Here is a 14,539-nt window from a genome sequence, read left to right on the forward strand (position 1 = left end):
GGGGCGTGTCATTGGAGCGCTCCGTCTGCTGCTGTTATACCTCTCCTCTTCCGATTCAGTTGGAAACTGATCTCCAACTTCACTGTATATGACTTTGTAAAACGACATACAGGAGCCGTTGTTCGGTAGCACTTTTAATTGGTTGTCAACCTTTTAAAAAGGATAGTGACGGCGACAATACACATGAGAGAACAGAGTTGAAATACTCAAGCACATTAAAAGAGACGTGGGGTTCGAGTACAATTGGATGGCGCAGCAGTGTGTGTGAAAACATGCAAGTTGCGTTGCGATGAGGCGTCTTATACTTCCTGTAAGGCCTTAAAAACGCCCAGAAAACCCATTCCAGACATACACAAGAGGCGGGAAACAAAACAGCATCACGTCCTCTCTGGCTGAGCGAAACTCTTAACGTGAGTACAAAAAGGAAAAAGGCAACCATTTCTTTGGGCTCTACGGCAGAGACCCTGATTAAGAACACACATCACAATGCAATGGCTTTTTAGAAAGAACAGCCCCCCCCCACACTCAGAAGAACCTTTACATCAACCTCAGGTGAGAGGAAAAATACAGTGAGCAGGCTGCTATATAGTGCCCAGTAAAGAAATGACTCCATTAATATACTGTGCATATCAATGTAAATACTGTTTATATGTATATATATATAAATGTCTCTGCAGGTGACCACATCAAGGATGGTGAAGATGATCCCTCTAAGGCTTTCTGGGGATGAGAACGCTATGTGGTTACCAAGACCACAGAGTCCAGCTATGCCTTCAGAGGAGTGCTGACTGACTGCTGTGCATGCCAGGACTCTGAGGCAGAAGGCAGCAGTCTGTTTGTACACGGAGGGGGGTGCGTGGGGCTATTCATCGCTGGTGGGGCTCGGCTCATCCCCAGCCCCAGTTTCCGGTGTTACGGAGTCTCCCGCCCCCTTCGTTTCTCCCACTGCTTCCTTTCCCTCCTGCCTCCCAGCGCCCTCTCCTCCTTGGGCACCAGCACCCTCTGCTGGTGCAGCCTCCTCAAAGCCCGGGCCCTCCCCCTGGGGCCCATCCCCATCGTAGATGATGTCCTCGGGGTTGGGGGCCGGGGGGCAGAACTCCTCGTCAGGGAGAAGCTGGCGGAACACTGCCTCGGCCTGGAGAGAGATGACAGACGACGCCGAACACACACAACAAAGACAGGTGAGGACAACTCAATCTACGCCATCAGTACACTTCCAGGCTAGTGACACTAGGTCATCGTGAGCCAATTATTTGCTCAATTTTTAACAATGATAAATATTAAAGAATGCAATTCTTACAAGTTTAGCGTGACAGTAAAACATGTGTGTATATATATATATATATATATCTAGGACATTGTCACTTACCAGTTTGATGGAGTGGTCACTGCCCAGGGCGGTGTCAGGGCTGGCACACACATGTACGTTACTGGGCAGGTCATAGCTGCTCCTGTCCACAGCAGAGGTGTCCCTCATGTTGAAGTACAGGGCCCACAGCACCGTCGGTCCCCTGCTCTCCTCCTCTCCTGGATAGGGGAAGGACCGGCGTCATGAATGTAATGTAGTGTTCAGATTTCTACGGAGAGCCGTGCACAGACAGAAGCCGTACTGAAGAGGAGGAATCATCTGACATTATTTGAAGTGTTTCGGGAACATATGATGTATGTTACCGCTATACGGATGCAGCTCATGTCTGCCGGTGAAACAAATTCCCTAGATAACGGGGTATTAGTAACAGTAAGTCACCAAACAATTGAATCATTAACTCAATTCATATTTCCGGGTAGAAATGCTCAGCCATAATGGTGCCAATTTAGTCGTGTAGGAATATTTCCGTCGGTGTTTGAGAAGAGACGGGAACTTAACAGGCTCCTTTCAACACAGCTTATCTGTGGGGAAGCATGATTCCTGTTAATGGGGTGACATTTGGTTTGCCGACAAGGCACATGGGAAAGTGTTTCTTGACACTCTTTGATCGGTCCGTGAGTGAGACTTGAAGCGGTCAAACAAAAACGAGAGAGGATGATTTGGAGCTGCGAGAAGGCTCCTGGTTTTCAAAGCGTAAAAACCGTCATTCTGTATCATTACCCTTTAAAATGTAAGGGACCAAAAAAAAAAGGTACCCAAAGAAAGAGAGGGAAAAAGGTGTCAGTCTGAAATGTCAGTGTGGTCATTACCAAAATGTCACACAATTATAATATGTGTTACTTTTCCTGCCTTGGGTAGCAGAGTGATTTAGTTAATTTGGTGAGCAGCAGAGGTGTGGCACCATCAACGTGACGACACTTCAAAAGGCCACCCAACCTCAACATACACCCCTGTCCATCCACACATCCTCTCCATACACCTGACCACATACACCCAACCTCAACATACACCCCTGTCCACCCACACATCCTCTCCATACACCTGACCACATACACCCAACCTCAACATACACCCCTGTCCATCCACACATCCTCTCCATACACCTGACCACATACACCCCTGTCCATCCACACATCCTCTCCATACACCCAACCTCAACATACACCCCTGTCCATCCACACATCCTCTCCATACACCTGACCACATACACCCCTGTCCATCCACACATCCTCTCCATACACCTGACCACATACACCCCTGTCCATCCACACATCCTCTCCATACACCTGACCACATACACCCAACCTCAACATACACCCCTGTCCATCCACACATCTTCTCCATACACCTGACCACATACACCCCTGTCCATCCACACATCCTCTCCATACACCTGACCACATACACCCAACCTCAACATACACCCCTGTCCATCCACACATTTTCTCCATCCATACACCTGACCACCTACACACACCTGACCAAATCACAAACAACGACACCTACACCCCTGTCCAAATACAAACAACGACACCTACTCCATACACCTGACCAAATACACAAACAACTGTCCATACACACACCTGACCAAATACACAAACCCCTGACACCTACACACACCTGACCAAATACAAACAACGACACCTACACACACACACACACCTGACCAAATACACAAACAACGACACCTACACACACCTGACCAAATACACAAACAACGACACCTACACACACCTGACCAAATACACAAACGACACCTACACACACCTGTCAAATACATCCAACATCCCTACACACACCTGACCAAATACAAACAACGACACCTACACACCCTGACCAAATACCAAACACACCTACACACACCTGACCAAATACAAACAACGAACCTACACACACACACCCACACACCTGACCAAATACACAAACAACACACCTTTCACACTTGACCAAATACACAAACAATGACACCTACACACACCTGACCAAATACACAAACAACGACACCTACACACACCTGACCAAATACACAAACAACGACACCTACACACACCTGACCAAATACACAAACAACGACACCTACACACACCTGACCAAATACACAAACAACGACACCTACACACACCTGACCAAATACACAAACAACGACACCTACACACACCTGACCAAATACAAACAACGACACCTACACACACACACACACACCTGACCAAATACACAAACAACGACACCTATACACACTTGACCAAATACACAAACAATGACACCTACACACACCTGACCAAATACACAAACAATGACACCTACACACACCTGACCAAATACACAAACAACGACACCTACACACACCTGACCAAATACACAAACAACGACACCTACACACACCTGACCAAATACACAAACAACGACACCTACACACACCTGACCAAATACACAAACAACGACACCTACACACACCTGACCAAATACACAAACAACGACACCTACACACACCTGACCAAATACACAAACAACGACACCTACACACACCTGACCAAATACACAAACAACGACACCTACACACACCTGACCATATACACAAACAACGACACCTACACACACCTGACCAAATACACAAACAACGACACCTACACACACCTGACCAAATACACAAACAACGACACCTACACACACCTGACCAAATACACAAACAACGACACCTACACACACCTGACCAAATACACAAACAACGACACCTACACACACCTGACCAAATACACAAACAACGACACCTACACACACCTGACCAAATACACAAACAACAACAAACACACACACCTGACCAAATACACACCAACGACGTCTTAGACATCATTGTTTAGTTTTTCCACACAGCCCTGTCACAGATGTGAGAAATGTCAGATTAGCATAGAGCTGTGCTCCTGACGGGGCCCTCTACACGCCTGGAGCTTAACACCCCCAAATATCAGCCACCTCTAACACCCACTGGCTCTCTGCTTGGGCGGCCTGCCACCACACATCAACACACAGTCTCTTCTGGAATGCATTCGTTCTTTAAAAACACCGGATTTCACAACGCTGCATTGGTTCAAACTCATTTTCCAATGAAGTGGCTAGAGCAGAATCATCTAGACTAGGAGCCAGTGGGATCTTCTAGACTAGGAACCAGTGGGATCATCTAGAGGAACCAGTGGGATCATCTAGAGGAGGAGCCAGTGGGATCATCTAGAGTAGGAGATAGCCCAATCCAACCTGTCCTCATCCTGCTCATAGATGTGCACCTGCCAGATGTGCACCTGCCTCCGACTGCACCAGCCCTACCCCTAACCTTCTGCAACCCCCACCCCCCAGAGCCTCTGCTGTGCACCCCTTGCGCCATGTCCCTCTCCACCCCACCCCCACAGCACCACACCTCCTACCCAGTGGATGAATGAGGAGCCGCCAGCCAGCCAGGTGACTTTGTCTCTTTGACCTGTTCTGGCCCACTGCTCCCCTTATCTAGTGATTCATCCTCAATAACTCTCACAGTATTTGTTCTGACATTTTAATTAAAATACTACTACCTCATTCCTGTGATAAAAAGGGTGGCGTCACAGAGCACAGCCCCACACTGCACTGCACGGCGCTGGCCTACCACCTGAGAGACTCGTGTACACACAGGCAGGGAGAAAGCAAAATGAAGGAACAGAGACAGAGACGGGGTGAAAGGGAGAGAGATATATTTTTTTTAAAGGTGGAGCAGAAGAGAGAGATGATGAGTCAGAATATAGACGTGGTGGTGAAAAGGGAATGAGGATGTCAGAAAGAGAGGAGAAAAAGAGAGGGATCTCAATCACGCCTGTCACTTTCGTGATGACCTTGTCCCACAGCCGTAGAGAAACAGCAATAAAACAACAAATGGCTTCAAGAGGCGATTGTGGATCTCTGTGTTGGTTCCGGACAGAATGGAGCTGCTATTTTAACTGACCTCAACGAGGTTTGAGAAAAGCCATAACCTACCACGGACAAAACCGATCCCCGCCTCGGTAAAAACACAACTGACTACTCCAATATATTAGATTTATCTGCATTAAGTAGCAATAAATGGTTTCAAATCCAAAATGGCAAAAGTTATTGCTTCTCGAGGCAAATTTGTTCCCCATGAGGGAGACAGATTCATAAGTTATGAGTCCAGGCCAAATGGGATGCTGGAGCTAATTAAACATTACATTTCCACTCCATTCCTTGCTAAGTAAATACTGTGACCAATTCTGTTCTGTAGGTAGAAAGCCAGCATGAGGGTTTGCGCTCAGGCTAGAATGAACGGTGGCCGGTGTGAGAGAGGGGGAAAATGATCTGTCGAGCTTCAAAAGGTCGGCTACTCACAAAAAGGAAGCACCCAAGGAGGCCAAGATGATCAACTGATGTACTTCATTTAATCCGTGCTCAAAAAGATCCATACTCATGTTCTGTGTGTTAAATGAAAGAAAATGTTGACAAAAAAAAACAGCTCCATGACAAGTGAGAACCCTAAGGACATAAAGTAGGTCCAGGGAAACATCTCTAGAGGAACATGTTGAAGCAGTATCTCTATAATTCGGCGTAATAAAAGGAGGTTCCGTCCGAGGTCGCGTGCTAATTTGCCATCAAGGAACCAAGCCGAGCCTGACAGAAGGTAATGGGAATCAATGGGACAACGGCCTAACGCCGGTTTGGCACGCAGCCATCAATATCAATCATCTGTATTACTGATGACGTCTTCAAGCAAACCCCGACAAAATGTCAGCGCATTCTCACCCAACTACAAACTAGCCTGATCTTTCTTCTTTAGGAATGGCTATCACGAGGTACTTAGAACATCTGAGCACATTATTTTGAATCATGTCGTGACAGTGATGTGTGAAGGTGGTGGTATGTAAAATCAAGCCAGGAGAGGGGAGAGAGGTTAGATGGATATTTGAGGGTATAAAAAAAAAGAGGGGGGGGTGGGGTCAGGTGAGCATTTCCTACTGTACCTTCTGCAGGTTCTTCTCCAGGACTAGCTGGTGTGTGGAAGAGCCTGGACACCACAGGAGCTAGGTCTTCTCGGGCGGAGCCAGAGGCAGAGGAACATGTCAGGTGCACCAGATCTGTGTGAGGGAGGTAGACGAAGAACACACATACACACACCCGGTGTCAATTAGCCAAGCAGAATATCATTGTTGCGTCATTTAGCAGATGTTGTCCTCCAAGTTCACATCAGCCCGTCTATCCTGTAGCATGTGAGCGGGACCTTCCCTAAAGAGATGGAACATTGTCTAATTACTCTCCACAGTCAGTTCGCGAACAACCTATTCCTTAACACACTGCACAGCTAGGCCATGTCAGTGTCTCCTCCGCAGCATGGCTGGGACTCTTCCATGAAAAGTGCCCAGAGAGGATGGGGTTGGAGGGAGCTGGGCTTTGGATGCATGGAGTTTGGACCTCAGAGGGGGGAAGAGGTGGTTTCATCTTCAAAGCGTTCAGCCCCGCTCCTGCAGGGCGGTATTGTGAACACCATGTTAACGGTGGCAGCGCTGGGATCCAGAGAATAGGATCCTGGTCAATCCCAAGAGCTCAAGACAACTGTAGGGCTCTATCTCCTCTCCTTTTTATTCTTTCTCGCAGGTTTGACAGGTTTTTTGTGGGGGTTCAAAAGGAGCAACTACAGCAATGGGAACAAGATAGCTCCTGACTGTGCTGTGCTGGCTGGAGGGTGGATGGAGGATACAGGCCTCCCCAGTGGGATGAGAGGTGCGTCATTGGCCAGAGGGTCCATGGAGATGCTGCTCAGAGGACGTATGTGACACTCTACTCACACTGGGACTCTGTCAGCTCAGGGCCCAAACAAAAAAGACCAGGAGAGTTGGGAGGATTACACTGTTGTACAGCAGGGCTGTCCACTGAGACACTTGATGCTCATTCTGTGGGAAACTAAGCTAGCAGATGGAGAATCAGGATGCATATCTGCTGTCTTCAGGCCTTTAAGTTTTAAAGTAGCCAGGGAGAGAAGACTTTACTGTTAAGACAGCTAATTTCATGGCCAAATTTCCATTTGAAAATGGCAAAACACCATTGTTCCCATTGGGTTGCTAGTTCAAATCCCAGGAAACCAAGTTGCCCTTGAGGAAGACACTCGGATCAGATTGGCCTGATATATATATTCACCAGTATAAATAGATATTCTGTAGACTGTAAACTCTGCAAGTATCATTCAATGCAGATGAATGGTTTACCGTGTGTGTGTGTGTGTGTGTGTGTGTGTGTGTGTGTGTGTGTGTGTGTGTGTGTGTGTGTGTGTGTGTGTGTGTGTGTGTGTGTGTGTGTGTGTGTGTGTGTGTCGCAGGCCTGTCAAGCTCATCATCATCTTATGATTGCAACTGATCCACTCAGGTAGAACTACATTACTTAAGGGATGCTACAGCTATCCATCTCCATCCTCTCTCTCTCTCTCTCTCTCACACACACACACACACACAGTAGGAGCAATGGCTCCACTTCACAATTCCATCATTCCAGACTCTATTCCTAGAGTGAAGGAGTGGACTTCTGCTGATTACTCCCCTCTCGCCCACCCCAGCTCCCCTATGGAGATGGAGATGGTCACTGGGCATCTGTCACCATTGCTCATCTATCTAAGTATGATGACTGACTGGGAAATAATACCGGGATTGCTAAAAACAATAACACTCATAAATAACACTACGGTTAACGATGGAATCATCATCATCGTCGTCGTTGATACTGGAGCCACAATTCAAAGGGAAAACCGGGTCATATTTCCAGCTGCCTGAACGACTGATTCAGTGACCCGGTAAAGCAGCAGCAGTTTGACCCAAAGCTCTGTACACACACAGGAGACGGAATGTTCAGAGACTCTATCATTCACTCACCCCACTTCTCTCAATCTTGGTTTTCAGTCTCATTTCCTCTATTAATTCTAGTCTGCCTTACAACCCTGATGTCAGCTCGTCCGCCAGAACTGCCTCCTCTAAGCATCGTGGAATTACCTTTCTAAAACAATGGCCCTCTATGTAGATGGCGCTGCCTAATTACGCCCCCCCCCCTTATCCCCTGTCCCGGGCAGTGGGTGGGTGAGAGGGGTGAGTGGCCGGGGTGCAGCTGGACTCACAGGTGTCTAGCATGCAGGTCATGGTGGAAGAGCAGAGCTCTATGATACGGACCAGGGGACCACCAGGCTCCACGGGAGGCACAGTGACCAGGGAGATCTACAGTGCATATAGAGACAAGACAGGTACATTAGACAGACAGGTACGTTAGACAGACCGACAGAGTTGAACCACACAAAGTGAAATGCTTCCGTAAGGCACTCACACACACAGCCCTAATGAAGTGTGCAAGACAATCCTAAAGCCTATTACCAAACTGCAGTTCTAAGTAATGGGATCCCTGTAATCCTTTTATATGAATCCCCTGGATGTTATTATAATGTCCTTTCTGGCTGGAGCAGAAGTGAAATCACTCCTTTTTAATCAAGTGGACAAATTTAAGGAAGGAAAGTCAGTTTCTCCCATGAGGGGAAAAGCAGGGGACAGAGACAGCCAGGGCCAATCTCCCCCTTGTATCTGCCTCGGTCCACACTGTCATTCCACAGGACCATCCAACAGCTAATTACAAAAGAGACCATATTTAATTACGTTTTGTCACACAGTCATGTAATATTCCATTTCCACACTGTGTCAAGACACAGAAATTAATTTCATATTCTCCCCACTACCTAATGAGCAGAAATTACACACGGTTTTCCCTCTGTCCTTTGTGAGTGATATTCAAAGCCGGATTTCAGCCGGGGAGAGAGAGAAAAAAAAAACTTGTGCCATGAAAGAAGGGATGAAAATTCAATGGATATATTCTCTTTATGCAGACACATTAGGGGAATTGGATTGATCAGATTTCATTCAACGTGTTCTATGCCATTATTCCATGTTTTTCATATCCATATCGAAGACTGGCACTCAAATTAGCGTACCTAATGCTAGCATGTCAATTCCCATTCTCCAGCCGGTAGGATTATTTTATCAAATTCCAAACCAGTCACAACAAACAGCATTAGGGGGGCTTTCAATGAACGGGTTACTTTTTCCACTATTTATTTGGAGATCTTAAAAACGGTAGACAGCCGCACGTCAGAACTATTGTAGTGATCTCCCAAATTAGCTTTGATGTTTTGCTGTTTCTGCGCTGAGAACTTGAACGCGGACCAAGAATCTATACAAATGTGATAGAGCATAAAATATAATGTAATGCAAAACAACAGGAGTAGCAAAAAAAGTGCAGGCTCGGCAGGAATACCGCTAAGCCACACTGGATATCTGAATAGCATTTAAATGTATTTTGTGCTTGTAAAGGGGGTGGGGGGGGGTCCCTTTGAATATGTCAAAACATCTCTTTGTGTGGGACACAGGATAGGAGACGAGCCATATGGAGAACAGAACAACCTGCTGTTCAGAATCCGATGGCAGAATTGACCGGTCTGTGATGAGGACCGCTCTGGATATCTGCCTGTGAAAAGAGAGAGGATGGATGAAAGCGGGGCAGGGGGGCACAACAGTAAGAGAGAAAAAAAAAAACAGCAGCACCAATATTATTAGATTATTACAGCACTGTTTTCCTTTGTTTTTTTTTTGTTTTGTTTTTTTGCGGTAGATTTTGGCTGTAAGACAGTCCAGTCTGGGCCATGCTACAACAGAACAGTGGCCGGGTTGGTTCTGGCCGGGCCCGGCCCAGTCGTTCTGCGCTGCTGTCTTTAAGAGCATTAGTCATGCTTTAATTGGGGTCAGTGGTGTAAATGTCAAGGTCTCCATTGACGGAGGCAGGCAGCGGTGTGGCGAGCAGAGCAGAGCAGAGCAGAGCAAAGCAAAGCAGAGCAAAGCAGAGCAGAGCAAAGCAGAGCAAAGCAGAGCAAAGCAGAGCAAAGCAAAGCAGAGCAAGCAGAGCAAAGCAGAGCTAAGCAGAGCAAAGCAAAGCAGAGCTAAGCAGGGCAAAGCAAAGCAGAGCAAAGCAAAGCAAAGCAGAGCAGAGCAAAGCAAAGCAAAGCAGAGCAGAGCAGAGCAAAGCAGAGCAAAGCAAAGCAGAGCAAAGCAAAGCAGAGCAAAGCAAAGCAGAGCAGAGCAGAGCAAAGCAGAGCAGAGCAAAGCAGAGCAAAGCAGAGCAGAGCCCAGTCACCTGCAGCCAGGTCTGTGGTGTGTGTCTGGGATAATCAGCCCTTTCACCATTACACCACTGAAACTGTCCTACCACACAAAAGACCTGAGGAAAGATGCCCCCCTTATCGGCACAGAGACCCCTTCTCACAAGTTGACTTCAGGAGAAATGTCACCTCTATGGAGGCTTTGTACTGTTCTCACTAAATTCATGTGCTGCCTGAAACTGTAGGTGAGACCAGTATCAATTGCTAGGTAGAGAAGGTGCTGAGGAGTATTGGGAGCCACTCTCACCTGGAATCCGTGTTCTTCCTCTGGTCTGCCCCGATGTAGCCATCCTCCACCACAAAGTGACTGCAGCTAATTCTCTGACCATGAGTGTCAATCACAGCTTTGCACCTGGAACAAGGGGAAGAAAAAAAACATTTAAAAGTAACTGTCCAGTGTTAAGATTTTTATGAAATATGACCAAAAATGTATTACAATATGAGTGAAATAGTTTTACTTATAATTATTTAAAATGAATTAATAACTTTTTAAATGATTTTATATTAAGTGTGTCACCCGCACCTGCTAATAACCCATCTGAAACTGCCCGACTAAACACGGTGTACAAACTCTTTCCATCACATGGACTGACAAGGTGAACCTAGTTGAAAGCTGTGATCCCTTATTGATGTCACTTAATATATTATTATATATTATGTCACTTGTTAAATCCACTTCAATCAGTGTAGATGAAGGGGAGGAGACAAGTTAAAGAAAGATTTTTAAGCCTTGAGACATGGATTGTGTATGTGTGCCATTCAGCGGGTGAATGGGCAAGACAAAAGATTGAAGTGCCTTTGAACGGGGTAACAATTGCCAGGCACACCGGTTTGAGAGTGTCAAGAACTGAAACGATGCTGGGTTTTTCGTGGTCCACCACCCAAAGGACATCCAGCCATCTAGACACAACTGCGGGAAGCATTGGAGTCAACATGGTTCCCAGTGGAACGCTTTCGACACCTTGTAGAGTCCATGCCCCGACAGATTGAGGCTGTTCTTATCCAGAGCGACTTACAAATTGGTGCATTCACCTTATGACATCCAGTGGAACAACCACTCAATAGTGCATCTAAGTATTTTAAGGGGGGGGGGGTGAGAAGGATTAATAGTAGGAAGGCGTTCCTAATGTTTTGTACACTCAGTTGTATGCCAGTGAAAATCGGAGGCCTGCACCCGATTCTAACCCGCAAATAGAGAAAATGTACAGTTCCCAATTTGTCCGATTTGCCTCAGTGGGACGACGTTAACTTTTTCTGCCTAAGTCCCAAAAGCATTTGGTGATTGGCGTGTATTTGGCACTCATACAGTTAGGCCCTAAAGCTTAGGCTTACACACGAATGCCAGATACAAAATAATGAAAGAAAGAACTCTAAATGTAGCCTACAGATATGAATTGCACTAAAACTATACATTTCTGGATTTTTTTTTTATGCATCGTTTTCTTTATTCAACTTTATTCACCACCTACCAGCCGCCCTTCATCCACGCAATATTTCATGACCCTAAAACCGCCCCACGGATTTAACAGCGGGGACTGTGGCTTATGAGTCAACCCGTGAACAAAATGGCGTGGGCATATTACAGGTCCTCAGGAGTATGCCAGAAATATGTTGCTTAAGTCTGCAGATGCGGTTTTGATTTGCATTTATTGAGTGGTGTCGGATACCTAGCCCCCCCCCCCCCCCCCCCGGATTAGAAAGGTCCCAAAGCTTCTGCACATATTCGGATCAAGTTCTGTGCATGCGTTTCTTTACCTATACATTACCGACACATTTCTTTGGTCTCCTTCCCTTCACATTTCTCACAGTCAATCATGAATGATAATTCTTCCAAGTTTTACCAGTGAAACGGCCATGCAGCATCTACATACCATCCATTTGATCTCAAAATCGGTTTCTGGGTATATGCATTTAGAGTTATACTGTGAAGTAGTGTACAGTGTTGTTTTGAATGATGTACAGTGAGCACGTTTTAGCATATTGTGTTAAAGGGACATTTCTCTAAATGTCTACTTCATATTCATCACCTCCAGCATCAACATATGTGAAAATGACGTGTTTCTACGTTTCGTGGGGGGGGGGGGGATAAACACTAATGATGTCATCAATGTGCGTCACGATTTTAACTAATTACGAGTAGAAATTGCCCGCTAATTGGTTGATGTAATTGGAAACACTTGTATTCCTCTATTGTTTTTTTTTACTACAAAACATAGACAAGCCATATTCACATTTGTTGATGTTGGGGTGGTGCCGTTTGAAAAATGGTGAAATTTCACCTTGAACAAACTAACATAGCCTCCCTGTGTACTTTGCCTAGTGGTGCGCGCTGTTGAGTTTTGGCCACACGAAAGAAGAAAATGTAGTGGTGTTTTTTTATTACAGTAACGTTATATTCTGTCATTGTGTGATCTTGCAGACATTGATTCAGCTTTGATCGAACTTCATTATTTATTATTAATTAAGAACCATTCCCCAGAGTAGCCTGTTCTGAGTATTTAAAAAAAAAATAATTTGAACCTTTATTTAACTACCCAAGTCAGTTAAAGAACATATTCTTATTTACAGGGAACAGTGGGGTAACTGCCTTGTTCAGGGGCAAAACGACAGATTTTGTTAACCTTGTCAGCTCGGGGATTTGATCCAGCAACCTTTCGTTTACTGGCCCAGCGCTTTAACCACTAGGCTCCCTGCCGCCCCAGTAGAGCAGAGACGTGTGCGTAAAGTAGAGAATAAACAAATAAACACATGCGCAGAACATGAACAGAAGCGTCGGGACCTTTAGTCCGGGGAAAAGAAAATGGCCAACACAAAAATTAACACTCCATTGTTATACCAAACACCTTTACCGACCTGAGCTGTATGCTTCATGAGATGGTATTCATTAATGACCTTTGTCAAGAAAGGGAAAACAGTTGGCATCTGTGCCTCAGAACATTACAGCCTATAGTCCAGCACAAATGAGAAGGATTGGTTTGGCAGCTTCTCAATGCACCACCGTCGAAACAAATACAAATGGCCTGGGCTGATTCATTAATCTTTGTAAGAAAAGCCAGAGTTGAATACGTTCTCTTTTTTTTTTTGTCCAAACAATGCAAGCACAAAACAGAACCCAAAACATTGGCCAGATTGGTGCAATCTGTGAGTTAGCCAGTGCGAGCGAGGTGAGGCTAGGAGAGGCAGGATGAGGGGAGGCGAGCCTCTGAGCCCCCAGTCCTGGGCAGCAGCAGTGTGACCTTCCTGCGTTGCTCCTCTCCGACAGAGGGGGAACGGTGGGGAATCTGTCTGCTTGTTATGTCAAGAGTTATAAATGTGCTTTATAGGGCTCATTATCCAAACTAATGGGCTTGGGGTGACATCCTTGAAATGGACTTTCACAACACAATAAAGGAGAAGGAAAGCGGCACTCCAAAACGCTCGCTCCCACCCCCCTCCAAACCGCACCCCTCCGAATAATCCTCACCTAGGAGAGATTGACTGCAGGATGGACTGTTTATGTAAATGAAGATTTATTTACTAGGAGGGGGCTTGGCAGTGGGAGCTGGCAGTTCAAATCAATCCTAAACCAATGGAGTGGGATATGGGATATAGGAGACGGGATACAGGCCACAACCTTCACATCCCTGAGAGAACACCCACGGGTTTTGAAGCAACAAAAAAAAAACACATCCTGGAAAGTACCTTCACGAGTGCAATATATCTAAACAAACATAACTAATATTTTCGATCTTAAATAGGATGATCAAGTAAATATGCTTCAACACTAAATGTATATCCCCTGTTATCCGCACACCTGGAGGCATAACCTGAGCCGAGACATAAAAAAAAAAGGTCCAGCTTGGAACTAACATCTAATAGTATGATTACAGTCTCCCTACCCACAAGGCCACGGCAGGCTTTATTGATCAGAACTGTAGTTCATAAACAGTGTTCATAAAGCACGCAAGTCACACACATAGCAGTCA

At 45.9% G+C, this 14,539-nt stretch overlaps 1 protein-coding gene across 2 annotated transcripts in view; it reads right to left on the minus strand.

The window, feature by feature from the left end:
• Positions 1-107: 107 nt before the first annotated feature.
• chm (CHM Rab escort protein) overlaps positions 108-14,539 on the minus strand; it is a 34,944-nt gene continuing 20,512 nt past the window's right edge. For both annotated transcript variants that reach the window (XM_046315365.1, XM_046315356.1), the window contains exons 10-15: positions 10,822-10,926; positions 9,823-9,886; positions 8,496-8,592; positions 6,361-6,474; positions 1,370-1,527; positions 108-1,135 (exon numbers count right to left, since the gene is read on the minus strand). In XM_046315365.1, coding sequence (XP_046171321.1) covers positions 863-1,135; positions 1,370-1,527; positions 6,361-6,474; positions 8,496-8,592; positions 9,823-9,886; positions 10,822-10,926 — 811 coding nt within the window. In that variant the 3' untranslated portion in view covers positions 108-862. The remainder of the gene's footprint in view (positions 1,136-1,369; positions 1,528-6,360; positions 6,475-8,495; positions 8,593-9,822; positions 9,887-10,821; positions 10,927-14,539) is intronic.

The sequence above is a fragment of the Oncorhynchus gorbuscha genome, linkage group LG02 (assembly GCF_021184085.1).
Source record: "Oncorhynchus gorbuscha isolate QuinsamMale2020 ecotype Even-year linkage group LG02, OgorEven_v1.0, whole genome shotgun sequence".
NCBI classification, from domain to species: Eukaryota; Metazoa; Chordata; class Actinopteri; order Salmoniformes; family Salmonidae; genus Oncorhynchus; species Oncorhynchus gorbuscha.